The 19,480-nt window shown below is 44.5% G+C and overlaps 1 protein-coding gene across 3 annotated transcripts; it reads right to left on the reverse strand.

Annotated features, from left to right (window-relative positions):
* Positions 1–5,047: 5,047 nt before the first annotated feature.
* On the reverse strand, positions 5,048–12,593 carry FAM111A (FAM111 trypsin like peptidase A). Of its 3 annotated transcripts, none has more exons than XM_082211725.1 (3): positions 12,578–12,593; positions 10,711–10,793; positions 5,048–8,121 (listed from the first exon to the last, which is right to left on the reverse strand). In XM_082211725.1, exons 2-3 carry the CDS (start codon positions 10,771–10,773, stop codon positions 6,319–6,321), a joined length of 1,866 nt encoding a protein of 621 aa, XP_082067851.1. In that variant the 5' UTR covers positions 10,774–10,793; positions 12,578–12,593; the 3' UTR covers positions 5,048–6,318. The 3 variants fall into 3 exon arrangements, with proteins under 3 accessions (XP_082067851.1, XP_082067849.1, XP_082067850.1); XM_082211723.1 differs by lacking the exon at positions 12,578–12,593 and adding an exon at positions 12,016–12,149; XM_082211724.1 differs by lacking the exon at positions 12,578–12,593 and adding an exon at positions 12,006–12,129.
* Between the last annotated feature and the right edge of the window lie 6,887 nt (positions 12,594–19,480).

A 19,480-nucleotide genomic window follows, 5' to 3' on the forward strand; every position in this document is an offset into this window, starting at 1 on the left:
TGCTGCATTTTGGATCCTATTGTTCTAGGACCAATCAGACTGATGCAGTTTGGATCCTATTCAACTCAGTACATAACACCATATTAGTATGATCTAGAAATATTTTATTTGGAATTATTTCAAAAGCACTTTTCTGTGTACAAAGTGCTTTACACATCCTATTTTTTACTTCACATCAAGTGTTTGAAGTCAGTTAGGCTGTACAGTTGTACCTCTGGATGCGAATGGGATCCGTTCTGGAGCCCCGTTCGCATCTTGAAGAGAACGCAACCCGCATCTGTGTGTGTTTGCGGGTCGCGATTCGCCACTTCTGCACATGCGCGTGACATCATTTTGAGCGTCTGCGCATGTGCAAGTGGCAAAACCCGGAAGTAACATGTTCTGTTACTTCCAGGTCACTGTGGAGCACAACCCGGAAATGCTCAACCTGAAGCAACTTTAACCTGAGGTATGACTGTATCATTAAGTATGAATTCAGTGCATGCCTGAATCTAATATATACATGTGGCCAGGATATCTGTTAATGGTCACTAATTGCTTTACCTGAGCGGCCTGGCCATTCTTTTGTGAGGGTAAATACTTTAATTCCTGAAACCAGGTCACAGGCTCGCTCTATTCATACACAAATACGCCCTTACGACAGGTAAGCAAAAGACAATGGAGAGGCTTTCCTGTTTCCTTCCTCCTTGCAGAGAAATATTTGAGGTCAGTTTGGGAGTCAAAATGGTTTGGGAGTCAAAATGGCTTCAGACTGCTCTCCTGTACTATTTCAGACATGTGGTTTATGTACTTATGTATCTGTTTGCCTTGTTTATTTTGTATTTGGGACCTTAGAATTCTTATAACACATGTTTCTTTATTATAGATATTTCCCTGCTTCCCACCAGCAGTAGTCAATATGGAGCAGGAGGGAAGGGGAACTCATTATCTGATGATTTCATGTTGTAGGCAAAACCACGAACTACAGGGAAAGGAGGGGAAAAACAAGAGATGGAAAGTGGTTTCCCATCCAGCATCTTACCTGAAAATGTTTGGATAACATATTGCAAGCACTTAACAGTTTTAAAAGCTAGCATGTCTCTAGAAAGTGTAAACAGTAGAATTATTTATTAGGAATCCTTCTCCAGTCCCGAGAGTTCAGAGCCAACTCTTCACATAATGCACAAAATCAGCTATTACCACTGCTGAGTTTCATGTACAGTGGTACCTCGGGTTACCAACAGTTCTGTTTACAAATGCTTCAGGTTACGAACTCCACAAACCCAGACGTAGGTGTCCTGGGTTGCGAACGTTGCCCTGGTATATGAACGCAATCCGCTTCCAGGGCCACAGGAGGCCTATGTAGGGAATGTGCGTCTCGAGTTAAGAATGCTTCAGGTTAAGAATGGACTTCCGGAATGAATTAAGTTCGTAACCTGAGATACCACTGTACAGTTTCTAATTGCACAAACGTATTTCGGGAGGAATGGCAATCCTGCTTTTATTGTTGTTCGTAGAATTGTAGAGTTGGAAGGGACCCCAAGGGTCATCTAGTCCAACCCCCTGCAATGCAGGAATTGTGCCCACAGCCATCCCTGGGTAGGCTTGAACCACTAACTTTCTGGTTAACAACCAGACATATTGAACAAGGTTCATATTGATTCTTCACATACATATGTATATCTGTGGCCTACACACCAATTCTCCTGGATGGGTGTTCTGATTGTTAGATGCAGTTGTTAATTCCTTGAAATCTTAAGGCATGGGAAAGGCTGAATTTTAGTTTACACTAGTGTTATATAATGCAATTTTTAACGGTGTTTCAACAAATGCACTTCAGGTTAAAACTCTCTATTTAGATAGCTGGTGATGGTGTTAGAGAAGCAAAGCAGCTAGTAAGCCTGATCTTTAGTAAACTGTTGCAACAGGGTCCCTACTCACCACACACTGGAGGGAGAAGATCCCTGAACAATGGTGTGCAAACCCTTATATAGACTTTTGAAATTGTCCACCCTATAGCTCAAGATCACCCCCAAAAGACATCATACATACATCACAGAAGGTGGTGGTCTACAGCAGAAATCTTGCCTGCCAGGATACCTGTTCATGGTTACTGGTTGCATTACCTGGGCAGTCTGGCCATTCTTTTGTGATGGTTAATACTTCAGTTCCTGAATCCAGATCACAGGCTCACCCTATTCAATCACAAATATGCCCTTAATACAGGATTTGTAAGCAAAAAGACAATGGGAAGGCTTTCCCCATTTGCCCTCCCTCTGCAGAGGAATATTTGAGGTCATTGGGTGAGTCAAAATGGCTTCAGGATTGCTATTTCAGGCACATGGTTCATATATTCAGATATGTGTGCATTTATGAATATTTATCCTGTATTTGAGACCTTAAAATTCTTATAACACTCCCCCATTGCTCTAACGGATCAGCTTCCTTTGGTTGAAGCTGATGTAACATGCAGGCACAGTACAAGAGGCCTTTTCAGGGTGGAAAGGTAAGGCAACCAGAGCTTCCATGGTTCTTGGCATTGCATCCGAAGGCCCCCCAGTATCAAAGCTGTTGAGAGATACCGTGAAGAGTTTCCCCCTTGTTTTTAGCTGCGAGGTGGGGAAAGCCTTCCCGCTGTACCACAGCTGTTTCATACAAGATTCTGCGCGGCAGCTGTTCCAGTCAACTTAAAAGAAAGGTCAGTCTAGAGTTGTAGTATGCTTGGACATCTCTTATGCTTCTTTCTAAACATAGGCCATTCAAGTTAGTTACTCCAACCCTAAACTCATCATCATAGATATGTGCATCTCTGCAGATTGTCACAAATTCCCCCATTGACTAAGGATTGCTGACCTCCGATCCTTCATCCATATAGTAATGAACCTGAAATGTATCACATCATTTGGCATTACTTTTTCTCTCTTATTACCTCTGCTTTATATGGCCATCCAGTTTTGAGTGTATTGGCTAGAAACATTTTTAACTACATAAAGTTGTATGTTATTGTATCTTGATGTTTGCTGTGGCCTAGGGCTTATGTACTAGTAAATAAGCAACTGATAAACCCCAATTCTGTAATTCCTGCAGGTTTAAAGTATAAGAAATGCTTAAAATTTAATAAATGAAAAAAATGTGTGTATGTGGGAGGGGCGTTATCGGTTTTTGTTTTTATTATGTATTTTGTGTTCTCATTTTGTATTTTTATGTTGTGAACCTCCCTGTGATCTTTGGATGAAGGGTGGTATACAAATTTAATAAATAAGCTGAATAAAGCTACAATAAAAGGGCAGCTTTACCCTGAATGAGTTCCTTTAACATTTTCTACAAAGATAATATCACCACCTATTATTATCCTCAGGATATGTCAATAAAACACAGGTGGGGTCTCAGTAAGAAGCTGGAATGGTTCACTTCAAAGCAAGAGTTGATGTGAACAGCTGAGAGCCTTCAAACAGGCCAGGCAGAACCCCATGTTGGGGACTTCAAAGCCAGGACTTTAATTCAACATGCCAACGGTAAAAATCACTGCAATGAAATAATGTCCTGGAAACAAGCTCTTTGATTTACTTTCGCTAAGCGTGGCTCTGTGAGTGGTGATGTTGCCAGGTGAGCTATTGATGAATTCAAAACACACTCTGCTCCTGAGAGGCTTGAGGCCAACCACTGAAGGAAAAAAAAACTTGTCATTTCAGGCAGCTACTAATGAAAGAAGACAGCCATTTAACTCTGGGATTTACTGTTAATGGACGTTTCGTGTTTCATGCCATGACTGCTGATGGCTAGTCTCGGGAGCTTGATTTCTAGAATAAAGCCAAGGTGCACACACTGGGTGACTTCAGAAAGCACTGTGGCACTTTCAACATGCAACTTCACACATTACATTTTTTAAAATGCAAAGGCGCCCATTTCTCACATGCCAGGATCCCATGGAACTGGTTTATTGTGAACTGGAGTTTTGCTAAACACAGTCTGCTTCACTGCAGGGTGTGGGACCATGTAGATAACTCTCCATCCCCACAGAGACTTTCCCCTGAGAGATGGGGTAGCATAAACGCCAGCCCTGCCACAGTAATGTGAGAACCATACCAACATAATGTTGGAAGATCCAGGGCAGACTAATGGAAATACTTCCTCACACAGTGGAATTCATTATCACAAGTTATAGGAATGGCCACCTACTTCAAAATGGGATTAGACAAATTAATGGAGGGTATCAGTCACTGCCAATTGTTTGTGCTGCTTATGAGGTGGATATAGTGGCATGTTTTAAACACCTATTTGTGCAGGATTTCTCTGCACTTGTCCTGCATCCAGTGACTCTTCCTGGACTAGAGACCCATGTCTGCACCATTAGTTACATCAAAGTCAGTACAAGAGGAAGATGGAACACAGCTAAGGGTACATATTGTAAGTCTTCTTTTTTAAACATATTTTTATTTGATTTTACAAGTATAAAATTATAGAAATAACATATCAAATTTCTGGGCTTCCCACCATCCCCTCCATGGGTTCTGTTATTAAATTTTTTCTACTGCCTCTTTTTTTATACTCCATTTTAAAAAAACCAAAATAAAATGTCATTCTCTCCATAACACCCAAGACATTACAAGTGATATTGCAATCCTGCTAATGTTTACATCTGTTCACAGTGGTCTCCAAGATAAATTATAATTTTTTTCCCATTCCTTGTCAAAGTTTTGGTCTTCTTGGTTCCTGAGCTTTTGGGTCAATTTTGCTATTTCGACATAGTCCAACAATTTGATTTGCCATTCTTTATCTTCTTTTCATCTCTGGGCTAATAGCATCTGTGCTGCTCATATTGTACATCTTCAATAAGTTTTCTTGTTTAAGTTCCTATTACCGATAATAAACTGAAAGCAACTGAACTTGATTGAGAACACACTGGTTCAAGGAATTCAGAGTCTTATTGATTGAAGCAAAGGACAGAAAGAACCCCAGTAAATCATAAGTGAAACTATGACATAATATATGAAAATTAATTATGAATGCACTCTAAACACTATATAGAAATTATAAAATAATTAACAGCACATTCCAGTTCCCCAAGTGTTAAGAAATTCAATGGTATTTTTATTTCCTTTGGATAAGAGCTATATAAGCAGAGTGTGAGGGGAGGTTTTAATGAGTGTATAGCCAATATACATGGCTAAGCAATCATGTAGTAGCCTGGTATTCACCCCTTATTTCAGTTCATTTCACTTCTTTTGTCAACACACTTTGTGGCAAGGAAAATGGGGTAATTTCCTTATTTTATTAATACAACACAAATTCTACTACAATGATTTTTAATCCACACAACCATTTAATCTCACTCATACTCTTTGCGCCCTTAACTTATCAACAACCCTGGTAACTGTGGGATATAGGCATGGTTGAAAGCCAGTCAGATAATAGCTACTACATCAAATATATTAATTTGTGGAGTCCACTTGACTCCCTAGTATTCTCCAGAGCTTGGAGCACTGAGACAAGTGGGAAGACGGCTTGAATGCAATTGAACACTGGTGAAGGCTCATCATTTAGCCGACTGATACTTTGCTGACTCCATTGAATCTTCATCATGCTGTCTGACAAAGCTTTTCCAGGTAGTATGGGGCCTTTTACAGTCTAGCACAAAGGAGCTAGCAGAACTGACACTAGCTCGCTGCGATTTGTTTGTGAAGTATTTTGAGGATAAAAATGGCTTGAATCTGCTGGAACCTTGACTCCACTGTTACAGCAGTTGGATCTCAAGGGGTGTCCAGAGCAATGTCTAGTCCTGTTATGTTGGATGAGTTTCAGTTCGTAAGCCTTGAGGATGCGTACAAGGTGCATGGATCTGTCAGGGTGACCACTTGCACTCTAAACCCTTGCCTCTCTTGGCTGATAAAAGCTAGCTGGGAAGAGAAAGCTGGCAGGGTCAGGGAGGTGATTAATGCCTTCTTGAAGTGGCAAGGCCATTCCATAAAAAACCCTCCCTGAATTCAGAAAATCTAAGTAGCGTAATTATCAGCAAGTTGCCAATCTCCCCTTAGGCAAGGTTCTTCATTAGGTTGTGGACCAGATCCAGATGCTCTTGGAAGAAACTGACTTTCTGTTCTTCCTCTTTTATCTCTCAGAGGCTTTCAATACCATCAACCATGGTATCCTTCTGAATTGGATGTCCAAGTTAGGGAGGGTGGCACTGCTTTGAAATGATATATGATACATGTTTTTAAAAGCGTTGTATGTAATGAAGCGTAACTATCTTTAAAAATGCAAAGTGCAATTTAATCAATTAATAGGCCCTATATATCTTCCAAATTTCAGACTGAAGGATCATCATAGAACACAGATATTTTAATCCACATCCATAGGCACAACACACACGGTAGCCTCTTCTGTAGCATAAGAAGCCTGTCGGAAAGGACCAATTTCAGAGTCATACCAAGATTTATCCTTCTTTTCAATTACTGAGAGGATTGACGTCATCAAATAGCCAAATTCAATTATGCTGCGCTGCTTGGAGTTGTTTCCATAAACGTAGCCAGCAGCATGCATTGCAACAAGTTGGCCATCTCTATCAAACACAGGTGAGCCTGAAGACCCCCAGAAAAAAGATGTATCATAGGTGAGTACATCAGGGTTGTTGAAAACATCTGAGAAAACTCCTGGATTGAGCATATGGATGCAGCTCTTGGGATCATAACCACAGTTGGTGTTGCTGTGTTCTGCCTCATTACCCTGCTGCCAACGATCAAGAGATTCCTTCTGACGCTTACACACAGTGACAACAGAACAGGCATCCAGAGACTTTGTTTCTCCACCTGGGTGACCAATGATGTAAGTAAGCCCATCAAAAGGTGGAGGGGAGCATAACTTTACCAAGCCTGTAGGAAGCCTACTTTTGTTTCCATTTTCCTTCAGTTTCAGGATGGCAAAATCAAGAACAACATCATATATTTCAAACCACTCCTCAAGTGAAAAAAAGTCTTCACCTTTGGGGTGGTCACCTTCATAGGAGAATGTTACATGGGCTGCCTTGCTGATTTTGGATGCCCACTCCTTTTCTTCAATCCCTTCTCCAACGATCGATCTTACCACATGGTGGCAAGTTAGTATGTAGCTATTACACAACACAAAGCAAGTAGCTTCACCCTCCTTTCTGGAAATGCCCCACTTTATGTACCCAACTGACTGACTGAGAGTTGCCTGCTTCTTTAACATCTTAACCGTTATGGCATTGCTTATCTCCTTGCTATAGTTTGCTCTGCACACTTTGAGGACCTCTTTTTTATGCTCCTGTGCCTCCTTGGTTTTTGCAAAGAAGTTATCCATGATCTCCTTTTGATCCTTTAAGCCAGGATAGAAGCTTAGGAGATCAATTTTAAAATAATGACAGGTTTGGAGCTGCCTCCCATGAGGCACCTGGGGAATCTGTTTGCTATTTGCACCGCCACCAGATTTAGCAGATTTCGTCATTTCCACATAAAAGGTCTTGTCAGATAAATTGTTAACTGAATGAGTGTTAGCTATGGCCTTGCTACCCTCCATCAGTCTCCAGTCTTTTTCTTTTAGCTCAGGCGTGAAACGACCATCACTGCACAGGGCATCTTTTATGGTTTCTCCTTTTGGTGCACAGACACACAGCTTGCAGTATTCCTTAAGAAGCTGACTGCATCTAATCAACTTACTGTTTTGTGTCGGCTTGGGGTCAATGAAGAACAAAATACATTCCTCCTCCCTGTTCTCATGCTGGCGATACCCTAAGCCAGCAGAGTCCTCAAGTTGCTGAACCTTATAACATTTCATTACACAATGGGAGCCATCCGGCATATACTTCAGAGGCATTCCCAGATTAATGCAACCCTCAATCCCCTTCTTCCCTATAAGGTAGATCTCTTTGCCCTTGCTTTTCTCCATGTGAGTGCAAATATCTTTTGTTGCCTTGAGGGCAGAAAGCACACTGTCGTGGAGACTGCCTTTCACCATGTGATCCTTCCCATCACCAGTTAAATTCACAGTGAATTCTCGTTCTTCATCTGTTGATTTCTCACTGCTAGGAAGAGTATTTCTTGTAGGATGATTCCCAGTTTCTGTCTTAAGAGTGGGTGCACTCGTAGATCCCACTCTTTTGACACTTGGGCTTGCCTCATTTTCGCGCTGTAAAAAAGGGGGGAAGTCAACAAATAATATATTTTCTTTGTGGTTTTCTTTTTTAAAAAACAACATGCTTGCAGATGGTAGCTGCTTACATGTAGACCAGGCATAGGCAAACTTGGCCCTCCAGTTGTTTTGGGACTACAACTCCCATCATCCCTAGCTAACAGGACCAGTGGTCAGGGATGATGGGAATTGTAGTCCCAAAACATCTAGAGGGCCGAGTTTGCCTATGCCAGATGTAGACCATAGCAGGAATACCAGTGAACACACACAAAGAGAAAAGTGGGGAGCTAGGCTGAGGCCTGAAGAATATAGGCACAGCACTACTGCCAGACATGCTCCTGGCAGAATACGGAAACAACAAATATTGTGGCATGGCACCTTCTCTGACTTGATTCCTAATGAGTCACAGTAACTCTGTTGCATTTGCTGCTACTCATGAGTAGCACCATGTTTCCTTTGTGTCCACAGCCAGTTATGCTACAGTTCATCTGGCCCAGAGGCAACAAATGTTACTACATTCCTGGTCCACGCCAGCAAGCTTTCCAGACATGACCAACAGAAAGGGGTCGTGTATGGGGTTGCCATAGAGCAAGGCTCTCATGTCTTTGAAAACGTCTAGACAAACAATGCAAGTGGCGTAAACATATCAGCACAGGATTGTGGTGAGGAAAGCTATTCTTATTACTCTATTGTGATGCAGCTTTGAAAGACAAAGGGGGTACTGTGAAAACAAATAGCCTACCCTCCAACATTTCTTTGATGAAAATAGGGACAACCTATTTAACAACAACAACAACAAAAACAAAAACATCTGGAGCTTACCACACACATTAAAACATTAAACATTTTAAAAACTTCCCTATAAAGGGCTGCCTTCTAAAGGTTGTATAGTTTCTTATCTCCTTGGCTCAGAGGGTCACATAACTCCATACCCTCCAGCATTTCTCTGATGAAAATAGGGACATCCTAAGGAAAAGTGGGACATTCCAGGAACAAATCAGAAACTGGGACAGCTTCTGTAAATCCAGGACTGTCCCTGGAAAATAGGGACACTTGGGGGGGGGTGTCTGAAATAGTTTGACAACCCGATTCCTCTGTGTTGCTTTCAATGTTCATTTCATCATCAGTGCTGTCCAACAGAAGCTTTCACTGCTTTTTTTTTTAGTTTCTCTGTGGTAACAAGACTCGTCAGACAAGGATTTTCCCCTCTCTGCTTGCACACAGTAGGAGGGAAACCTATGGCTAAGCTCTAGTTTAGGGATAGGGAATCTTAGGCCTAAGGATCAAATGAGGCCCCCCAAGCCCTTCTGTTTGGCCCTTACCAGGCTACATCCCCTCACCAGGCCTGCTTTGAATTTTTTTTTAGTATTTTTGCCTGGCTGGAATGAGGTCCAGCTCTGAGGGCCTTCTGGCAGTTCCCTCACTGCGAGAAGTGAAGTTACAGGGAACCAGGCAGAGGGCCTTTTCGGTGGTGGCGCCCGCCCTGTGGAATGCCCACCCATCAGATGTCAAAGAAATAAACAACTATCTGACTTTTAGAAAACATCTGAAGGCAGCCCTGTTTAGGGAAGTTTTTAATGTTTGGTTGTGTTCGTTTATATTCTGTTGGAAGCCACTCAGAGTGGCTGGGGCAACCCAGTCAGAGTCCAATAAATAAATTATTACTATCATTATTATTAGTCAGTATTTTGGCTAATGCAACTGACCAAACTCCGGAGTACCAAGATTCAATACTAGAATCTTCCTCAGTTTCCAGCACTTAGCAATTTCCATTCATGCAGCAGTCAATAAAAAGGCTAACAGATCTTCATTTGATGGTCTCTGAGTGGAGATTATCTCTACCCTCAGCAGTGCCAGAGCAGGGGACATTACAAATGTTATTCCAGTCCAGGTTAGATTGATTTGCACCCTTGATTACTGACGTTTCTTGCTTGCCTCAATGGAGGATAGAGGGGTGTATGTTTGTGGAGGAACTAGCCAGCTATGCAAAGGTTAAACTTACATTTGATGTTCTGCCTACTTTGGGGCTCCAGACCTGCCTACCACCACCATGTAGCCTTTCAGCTGAACAATGTTCCCCTGCCCTGCTCCGCCTTCAAAAGTAAAAGAAGCAGGTTCTGATCCGCCCTGGTTAGTACTGTTATGCTAGTTAGTGAGTCATGCAGGTGAAATGCATAGGGTGGGTGCTGACGTTTGCTTACTAGTCCAGCAACCAGCAGCCACTCAAATGGCAATCACTCAAATGGACACAAGGAAGGGTAGGATGAAAAGGGCAGGGCAAAAAGAGAGCAATCTTGGGATATTAATACCCCAATTTATAGTAAGCATCTAACAGGCCCTGTGTGGTTTTGTTCCTCAGTGCAACGGTGTAGCTTTGCTTTAATCCCTGGACCCAACATAAAAGGGCTGGATGGAAGCGAGGTGATATTTCAATTGTGCACACAAAGGCTATTAAACAGAAGTAGACAGTGGCAGTATTTAACCAGCAATAACTACTACAGACAGCAAATAAAAATATTCAGTAACTGCCCCTTATGTTCTTTGGAAGATTGAGGTAAGGTAATCCCTCTTCAGAATAAGGCTTACCTTCAGAAAAGGCCGGATATCACTCTTTCTTTTAACGGAACTCTTCCTGATATGAGACTCCATGTTTACTCAAGCAGATACAGCTAAGGGGGAAGTTGTCAGATTCAGAAATCAGTGAATTGGCAGTTATTTGTTCTTTTTAACACTTTATTTAATTTTTTTAAATAAATGGATGATACATGCACCATAACAATGAACAACAACAGCTGCAACAGCAGCAACAAAAAAAGAACTGTTTGGGTCATACTACTCAGATGTTTACCATATAATACAAACTTGCAGCGTGACCCGGAAACTACAACTAATCCAGAATGCGGCAGCTAGACTGGTGACTGCAAGTGGCCGCCGAGACAATATAACACCAGCTCTGAAAGTCCTACATTGGCTCCCAATACGTTTCCGAGCACAATTCAAAGTGTTGGTGCTGACCTTTAAAGCCCTAAACGGCCTCGGCCCAGTATACCTGAAGGAACGTCTCCACCCCCATCGTTCAGCCTGGACACTGAGGTCTGGCTCAGTGGTGGAGCTTCATGCTCCGGCACTGAGGGGAGGGGGCAGGGGCACGGCTGGTGTGTGCACCGAGGGGGTGGTGCGCCACCCACATGGGTGTGTCGCGCATCCTGGGGATGTGATGCGCTGCATGCGGGAGCGTGGCGCCCAGCACGGGGGGGGGGGCAGACACGATGGCACCCCACTGGGATCGTGTTGCGGGGGGCAGTGCGCTCCCCACCTCTTCCTCTGCCAGTGGTCCTGCTCCGAGGGCCTTCTGGCGGTTCCTGCACTGCGAGAAATGAGGTTACAGGGAACCAGGCAGAGGGCCTTCTGGGTAGTGGCCCCCAAAAATAATTAAAGGAAAAAAACAACTGGATGTACATTTCCGAAATATAAGATAAAAAACAAATAAAATAAAACCTACATACAGCAACAGTGTTTTGTGTTGTGTAGGCTCCTATGATATAAGTAATAGGCCCCGCCTGCTAGCCTGCTCCCTAACATATCACTGCTTTGTTCGTTTCTATATATAGAAGGTGCCTACATTCTGCATGTGCAAATGGCTTCAGATACCTATTAGGTCCATCAATTACCATATAGCATATATTCAACACAAAAAACAGCGACAATTTGTTGTTGACAAAGGACAGCTGGACATACAACGGGCCCCAGTAGCTCTTAGGGCCTCATCAAACCTAAATCCGGCCCTGAGCCCAATCCAAGCAGATTCCTGGGATTTGGCCAGAAAGTGGGTTGGGGGAGGGGTGCGACTCCAAGCCTCGCTTGTAGCAGCAGGGACTTACCGGTACTTACCCGAGCTTCCCAGTCCACCCACCGCGCGCGGGCAAGGGGAGTGTAGGAGAGACCGTGCCTTTCACGTCAAAGGGATACCCCGGACGTGGATACCCCAGGGAGCGGGAAAGAAGCCGCCGGCACCCTTTTCTCCCCGTTTCAAATTTCGCGACAAGAACGCCCAGAAAGCAGCGGGAAGTCGAAGAGGGGCGGGAGTTACTGGGGCATCGCAGGTTCCTATTGGATCCCCGTTCTATTCGAAACATGTCATTTGATTTCCCATAACCCGCCCAGTGCGTTTCGCTCAATGCGGTGAGGGGGGCAGGTTCCTACGAAGCTAGAGGTTTCCAGCCAAGCTGGAATTTTACATAGTAACAGACGGCAGTGAGCCGAGGGGAAAAGATAGAAGGTAAGAAGACGATGGGATGCCAAGGGGAAGAGCGTTGTCATCCCGAAAAAGGAATCAGAAAGTCCTCGTTTTACTATTTGCCTAAGCCCGCCTTGCCATAGGCGACCGTGCTAAATCGGGCGAGATTTGTCTAGGCTTGTAACGCAGCTAAATGGAAGGAGTGTTTGCCGTTACCTCGCCGCCTTTCGCGGGTCGCAGAAGAAGAAGGGGCCGAGGAGATGAGCGATTCCCCAAAGAACTTGCTTTTTGGATGTCATTTCTAGTTTACCGCGCTCCAGATCCTGGAGCTGTTGTAACATCTGATCCCGCCTCTAATTCTCTGTCCTACAAAAGCATAAGTCAAATATGAAGAAGAAAATCCAAGTGCTAATGGGAGGAAGATATCTCATGTATTGTTGAAGGAAACAAACCTGTGTGCCCTTATTTACAACGCTTATTTAATACTCTTCTAGAACAGAATTAAGGAAAGAACAAGCTAACCACATTAGAATGACACCTTTCCTCCATGAACTTAGGACATTGGGTGACACCCAACAAAGTCATGCCCAGAGTAGACCCATTGAAACCAATGGACCAGCTCTGTTACTAACATTAGATATCACCTGCTACAAATAAAATAGGAGAATCTTATCTTCACAAACCTGAGGGACAGTGGCAGCAGCAATGGATTTTTTACTCAAACAATTCCCTGGAAAGCTGTTTTGTTGAATAGGAAACACAGAAGTTGCTTGCTTTTCACGACTTCTGCCTGTAGATGATGCTGTAAAACATCTATTTGCTGTTCTGCATTTGTTTTCTTTGCTTGTTTTCCTATCTTTGCTATCCTGTAAATAAACCTGAAATTCAGACAAAAAAGTCTTTGTTCAGGGGCAGGGGAATTAAGAGAAATCAATTAAACCCTATCTTATTGATACTAGAAGTGGTGAGAAACCAGGACAGCTGTGCTTGAGAACATAACAAGAGCCCTGCTGGGTCAAAGGACCATCTAGTCTATCCTGTTCTGACAGCGACCAACTAGTGGGAACCCAGGAGGAGGACTTGAGTATAATAGCACTCTCCCCATTCCTGGTTCCCAGCAACAGGTGTACAGGGGCATACTGCCTCCAACAGGTGAGATGGTAGCTATTGCCTTTGGGGCACGTGGTGGGGCAGAGTTGTGGAGCCACCTGAGCAGTGGCATCATGGGCTCTGTACTCCAACCTGTTGTTGTTATTGCTGATAACATTTATTTTCTCCTTTTTATATCGAATTCATTCGTAACTGAAAATCAACAAAATACTTTTTTTAAAAAGTGTTGCTGATGTCCTATGAACTCATCGATCAGGATTCATACATTAACCCGCTGAGGTTATTGATTTGATTAGGAATCGATTAGGATTCATACATTAACGTGCTGAGGTTATTGTATTCCTTTTGGTGACACTGCTGGCTTGGATTTTTCGAAGCAAGAACATCTAACTCATACAGCTGCAGTTGTGCAGATGGGGAGAAAGTGAGAGAGACTAGTGTAGAGAGACTACACAAGGTTGGATGCAAGTGAGCTGTGCAGGAGCAAGCTGATCGGCTAGCTTTCCAGAGCCTCTTTTATTGGCAAAAATCAGCAGCTGGAAAGCAGTAGTGAAACCACTCTGAACTTTAGCATATTTCCATCTAAGCACATTTCCAGCGTTAGCAAATACACGTGTCAGCAGGTGCTTCCCTTTAATGTCCCCCCACCGATACTTGATTACATCTGCTTTCCTTGCCCTGCTCCAGCCAAGTGTTATGTCTAGCAAACAATTTGTGAAAGGACAAAAGGTCAGGGGGAAAACCCTGTTTTCTAGCCAAGAAGGCAAAAGGTGAGGGAAAACAAGCGTAATGCTCCTTGACACACTGTTGCATGTCTGGTGCGAGGTTTGCCTTCACAAAGCAGAGCGTTACCTCCACAGACTAGTGTATTTCACAAAGTCTCCTTGCTGAAAGCAGTTTCAGAAGAGTCTGCTCATTCCATCAGTGAAGCCTTGCCATGCACTGATTGGAAAAGCAGGCAGTGCAACCTTGTTCTCCTGGACTCTTGGTCCCTTTGGTATCATTGGCTGGCGTATGTTTCTGGGTTGCCTGGCTGGAATGGTACAGTGTTATGATGGCTCTGGTCCCTCCTGGAGGGATGAACCCAGAAGGTAGTGCTGGGGAGTTTCTCTTCCACCCATGGCCTTTGGCCTATGTGAGATGCCTCCTGGTTCCATTTTGTCTCCCCATGCTCTTTAATATCTATATAAAGCCATTGGAAGAATTATTCCAGAGGGTTGAGCTAACATCCAAACATCTCAAACACCTCTCTCCCTCAACTACTATTCCCAGAGAGGCTACAGGTAGTTTTTGATAAGATGGAGGTACTGTGGATGAGGAAAACAGCTGGTGGAGAGGTAAAACTGGTACTAGATGGTATTGCACTTCTCTGGGAGGATTTGTTGTGCTGCCTGGGGTTTCTCCTGGTCTTAGGATGTGGGTGGCGCTGTGGTCTAATCCACCAAGCCTCTTGGGCTTGCCGATTGGAAGGTCAGTGGTTCAAATCCGCACGGATGGGGGTGAGCCCTCGTTGCTCTGTTCCAGCTCCTGGCAACCTAGCAGTTTGAAAGCTAGGCGGGAAGGTAAATGGCGTTTCCGTGTGCTCTGGTTTCTGTCACAGTGTTCCATTGTGCCAGAAGCAGTTTAGTCATGCTGGCCACGTGACCCGGAAAGCTGTCTGTGGACAAAAGCCTGAAGCGAGATGAGCACCGCACCCCATAGTCACCTTTGATTGGACTTAGCCATCCAGGAGTCCTTTACCTTTACCTTCTCCTGGTCTCAGCACTATCAGCCTAAGGTGCAGGTGACATTGGTGACCAGGAGCATTTTTGAAATTTGTTTTGTCTGATTCACCAGCTGTGCCCCATCTGGGGAAAGCAGATCTTGCCCCAGGCATTCATGATACAATTACATCCAGACTAGACTATTGTAATGTCTTCTGCATGGGGTTGCCGACAGAGATGATCTGGAAGCTTCAGCTACTGTTGAATGCAGCCTTCTGCTTGCTTGAGGGGGAACTGCGGTCAGAGCATAAAATTTGATTCTGCACCAGCTGAGCTAGTTGCCAGAGTGTGCTGCTGACCCCAAGTACTAGTTGTCATCTAATACACAAAAAGGTGCATCACACCGCAAAGGGGTTGGGTGGGTTGCTGCCCTTGTCTTTACATGATAATGAAAATACACACACCCAAACACATGCCATTTTTCCAGTAGGAAAAAGCTGGCTAATGGCATGGTTTATGTAGCCAATGCTTTAATAGGTTATACAAGGCAGAAACAAATTGCCTTTGTGTTCCATGCTGGCAAGCTATTAGGCATTTGTTTCCAGATTGGCTCTTTAGACAAAACTTATGCTCAGCACTGAAACGAGATGCTGTCAAGCCATGGGAGTTATTTTTCACCCAAACAACCTATCTGCTCCAAAAGACAAGCTAGATGCCATACAACAGTTTGATTGTTTCGTGGACTTGTGGGAAGCACTTAAAAATGTAATATAACAGCCACACAACTCCCCCTTCCCCCGGTGATAATGTGCTAGAACACGAGACAGGAGCCAAGTCTGCGGTCATGCCATGCTGAGAAGGTCAAGCTGAGTTATAGACGTTGTTTTCCGCCACAGACTCCAACTCAAATTCTGCCCTGTGTAGGGCGTATGGGATGCCTTTTGCAACCCAGTTTGATGTAAATACTGTTGCGCACAACATGAGCTCCACAGGGTGAGAGACTCCAGGGGTACAGAGTCTGGTTTCCATGGAATGAAGGTCGTTGGAGACTGTGGTGTCTTTAGGCTATATGGCTTTATTTACACACATATGCCATCTGAGGACAGGATGGAGGAGCTCACATCATTAACACTCCACAGATCTTCTTCCCCAGTAGATTTTCAGGGAGATCCCAGGCCTTAACTTTGAGTCTAGCACAGAGCAAGACAAGCCTCTGTATCTCCAGCCTCCAACAGCAGCCAAAAATTCATACAGCTGCCCTTGGTCTGTGGTTCTGCATCCTAGGATGAGGGGGCATCCAGCCAGGTGAGGTGGGAAAAAGCTTAGTCAATTGTCTCTAGGGCAACCTCTTTGAACATGTACTGTAAATTGGCAGTATGTAACTGGTCAGCTGAGGCCTTTAGCTTAAGGTTACCAGACATCCCCATTTCCCGGGGACTGTCCCCAGATTTACAAATCAGTCCCCATACAAAATCCATTGAAGTTGAAAAGTGTTCCCGGATTCATTGAAAAAAATCTGGTAACCTTACTTTAGCTTATGAAGAAACTGGTCTGACCAGTTCATCCAGTTTCATCTTATAGATTCTCACCTCACAGATTTGGAAGGGACCTACAGTTAGATAAAGTAGATAAATAGTACCGCTCTGGCGGGAAGATAAACGGCGCTTCCGTGCACTGCTCTGGTTCGCCAGAAGCGGCTTAGTCATCCTGGCCACATGACCTGGAAGCTGTACGCCGGCTCCCTTGGCTAATAAAGCAAAATTAGCGCCGCAACCCCAGAGTCGGTCACGACTGGACCCAATGTTCAGGGCCCCTTTACCTTTAAGTACTGTTGAACTCAGTGGGGCTTACTTATGAGTAGGCATGCATAATATTGCACTATAAAGTTTCCCTTTTGGAGGTCATGAGAACATTCACATATATTTATATACAGATCACCATGATGGGCCCAGTGTTAAATCCAAGTAGAACAGTTGCAGGATTAGGATCCTAGACTTTCAAGCAAAAATGTTGTGCCAGGGCATTTTGCAAAGAATTCCAACTTGCAGAACGACTGCACAGTTTGCAGATTCCAGCCTAGCAATAAAAAGCTGAGTCACCATTAAACAGCATAGTGCAGGAAAGAAGATACAGTATCTGCTTCAACAGAATACAGGCCGCTGGGGCTGGAATAGCAGCAGGGACTGTAATCCAAGTAAGAAGTTAATGCCAGAGGGGTTAGCTGGCTGAGATGCTGCACCTTGACTTCCCATTGCCTTTTATACCACAGGTGTACATAAGAATATCTGTACACCAATTCAGTCCATTAGACACTTGCAGAATACAGATGAGGGCTGAATGTGACAGCTTAAATGTGCAGCTCAGGTGAAGGGATGAGCAGAAGGCACTGCTGTCCCGTGTCGTTACAAAGCACCCCTAAAACAATTTGTCCAGATTTCTAATGTGAATTTGTTTTATCCGTTTAAAAACTTGCCTGAGCAGCGGACAGTCACCACATCTTGTGGAAACAAATCCCATAAATTATATAAGTCTAGTGTGAGAAAGAACTTCCTCATCTATTGCGTTCGGTTACTAGATAATGCACACAAAATGCTTTGAACCCTTTGCAATGCTACACCAGCCTCCTCCAGATGTTGTTGGACGCCAACTCCTACCAGCCTGAGGCAAATGCTCAAATATTATTTGAGTTGTAGTCCAAAACTTCCAGAAGGCACCAGATTGAAGAAGACATCATTACTCAATTTTTAAATTTTAAATATTATTTTCATCCACTTCAGAACCCCTCAGCATTGCAGGAGAATCTGGGGGCAAACTCCCAAGTGCCTAGTCAGTTCAGCATGCAGAAAACTAGTCTTCCACAACACTATCTTATGTATGTCTGGCGTGGGAAACCTCTGGCCCTCCAGATGTTGATTAACAACAATACTTTTCATCCCTGGGCTTTGGCTATGGTGGCTGTCAATCAAGAGTGCACTTAAAAACACAACCACTCTACTGTGGCTGCACCTTGGAGAGAAAGACTGGTAGTAATGGGCAAGCTGAGTCATACACACTGCTAATGTTCTCAGTTTGGGGAAGTGGAAAAGCTGTAGAACATCTGCTTTGCGTGCTTATGGTCCCATAGGAGCTCAGAGTAGGGCTGGGAATGTCCCCTGTCTGCAGAGGCGTAGCAAGGTCAGGTGGTACATACCTGGTGCAGATTTTTTTTCTCACCCCCCCCCCCAGTCGCCGAAGACACCTTTGTGCCTTGCCAGCAATGTCCGGCCAAGCGAGCAACAGCTGCGGTGGTGGGACCTTGGGAGTTCCCCTTGTTCTGGAGCTCCCTAGGGAGTGCCTCAGCTGCTACAAAAGCCAAGGGGGCAAGGGCGGTGGTGGTGGGGGGGTGTTGTCCAATGGCATCCGCCCTCTCCCCAACCTTAAACCGCAGCCCCCTCCTTCCACATGCCATCATCGCCTCCCCTCCAGGACCTCCCTTCCAGTAGCAAAGGGATGCCCAAGGCGACAGACACTTTGAACCGGCAGCATTCAGGTGTGACTGTGAAAGGAGGAGAAGCCTGTCTGGGGAGAACCGAAGAGACACCACCCGATCACCCACCGGAGAATCTAGCCTAGGACTGGCAGGAGGTGGGGTGCGTGGTAAAGTTCTTTAGCTGCAGAGGCAGACCTTCCTGTCAAACCCAAGCCTAGCAGCAACCGGCATGACGCTTCCGGTTTTGTGTGGTGTATTGTGTGTGTGTGTGCGCGCTTGCTTGCTTGCTTGCTTGCTTGGAGAAGCTCCAAATGAACTGTCTTGGGCTTTTTTCTTGCTCAAAGGGAAGTGGGCCCTTGGTGGTTTCCAGGGGAAAGATGAAGGGATGGAACACACTGGAGTTCCATTGATTTCAGCGAAAACTCAAGTCATGCCTACATGCCCCAGTGGTTTTAATGGGACCACAAGTCCACCCCCCCCAGTCTTCTGTTTCCCCCCTCAGTCAGGACACACAACGGAGACTGGAGGTGGGGAGAAATATGAATTTTGACATTGGGAAAGGCAATGGGGCAGATTTGTCAGGCACATGCAGGCAGAGCTTGAAGACTTTACACAGAGAGGAACCCCATGTGGTTTCCCCACACATCACGTAACAGGCAGGGAGCCAGCTCAGATAGAGAGAAAGACAGCAACCATTTTATTCCCTTTTTAAGCACCTGCCAAGATCTCTTCCGTGTTTGCAGCACCGACCCTTTAAATTCACTTGATAGTCCAGCTGTAAGTGCTGGTCTTCCAGGCAGAATGAAAGGTGCACCCACCAATCTTGCTTCCTTCCTC

This window comes from Podarcis vaucheri (genome assembly GCF_965113315.1).
Source record: "Podarcis vaucheri genome assembly, chromosome: 1".
NCBI classification, from domain to species: Eukaryota; Metazoa; Chordata; class Lepidosauria; order Squamata; family Lacertidae; genus Podarcis; species Podarcis vaucheri.

Coding starts and splice junctions, on each gene's coding strand:
- FAM111A (XM_082211725.1), bottom strand. CDS start 10,773: ATGGAGTCTCATATCAGGAAGAGTTCCGTTAAAAGAAAGAGTGATATC. Junction 8,122..10,710: donor ATATCCGGCCTTTTCTGAAG/GTAAGCCTTATT, acceptor CCTTTTTTACAG/CGCGAAAATGAGGCAAGCCC.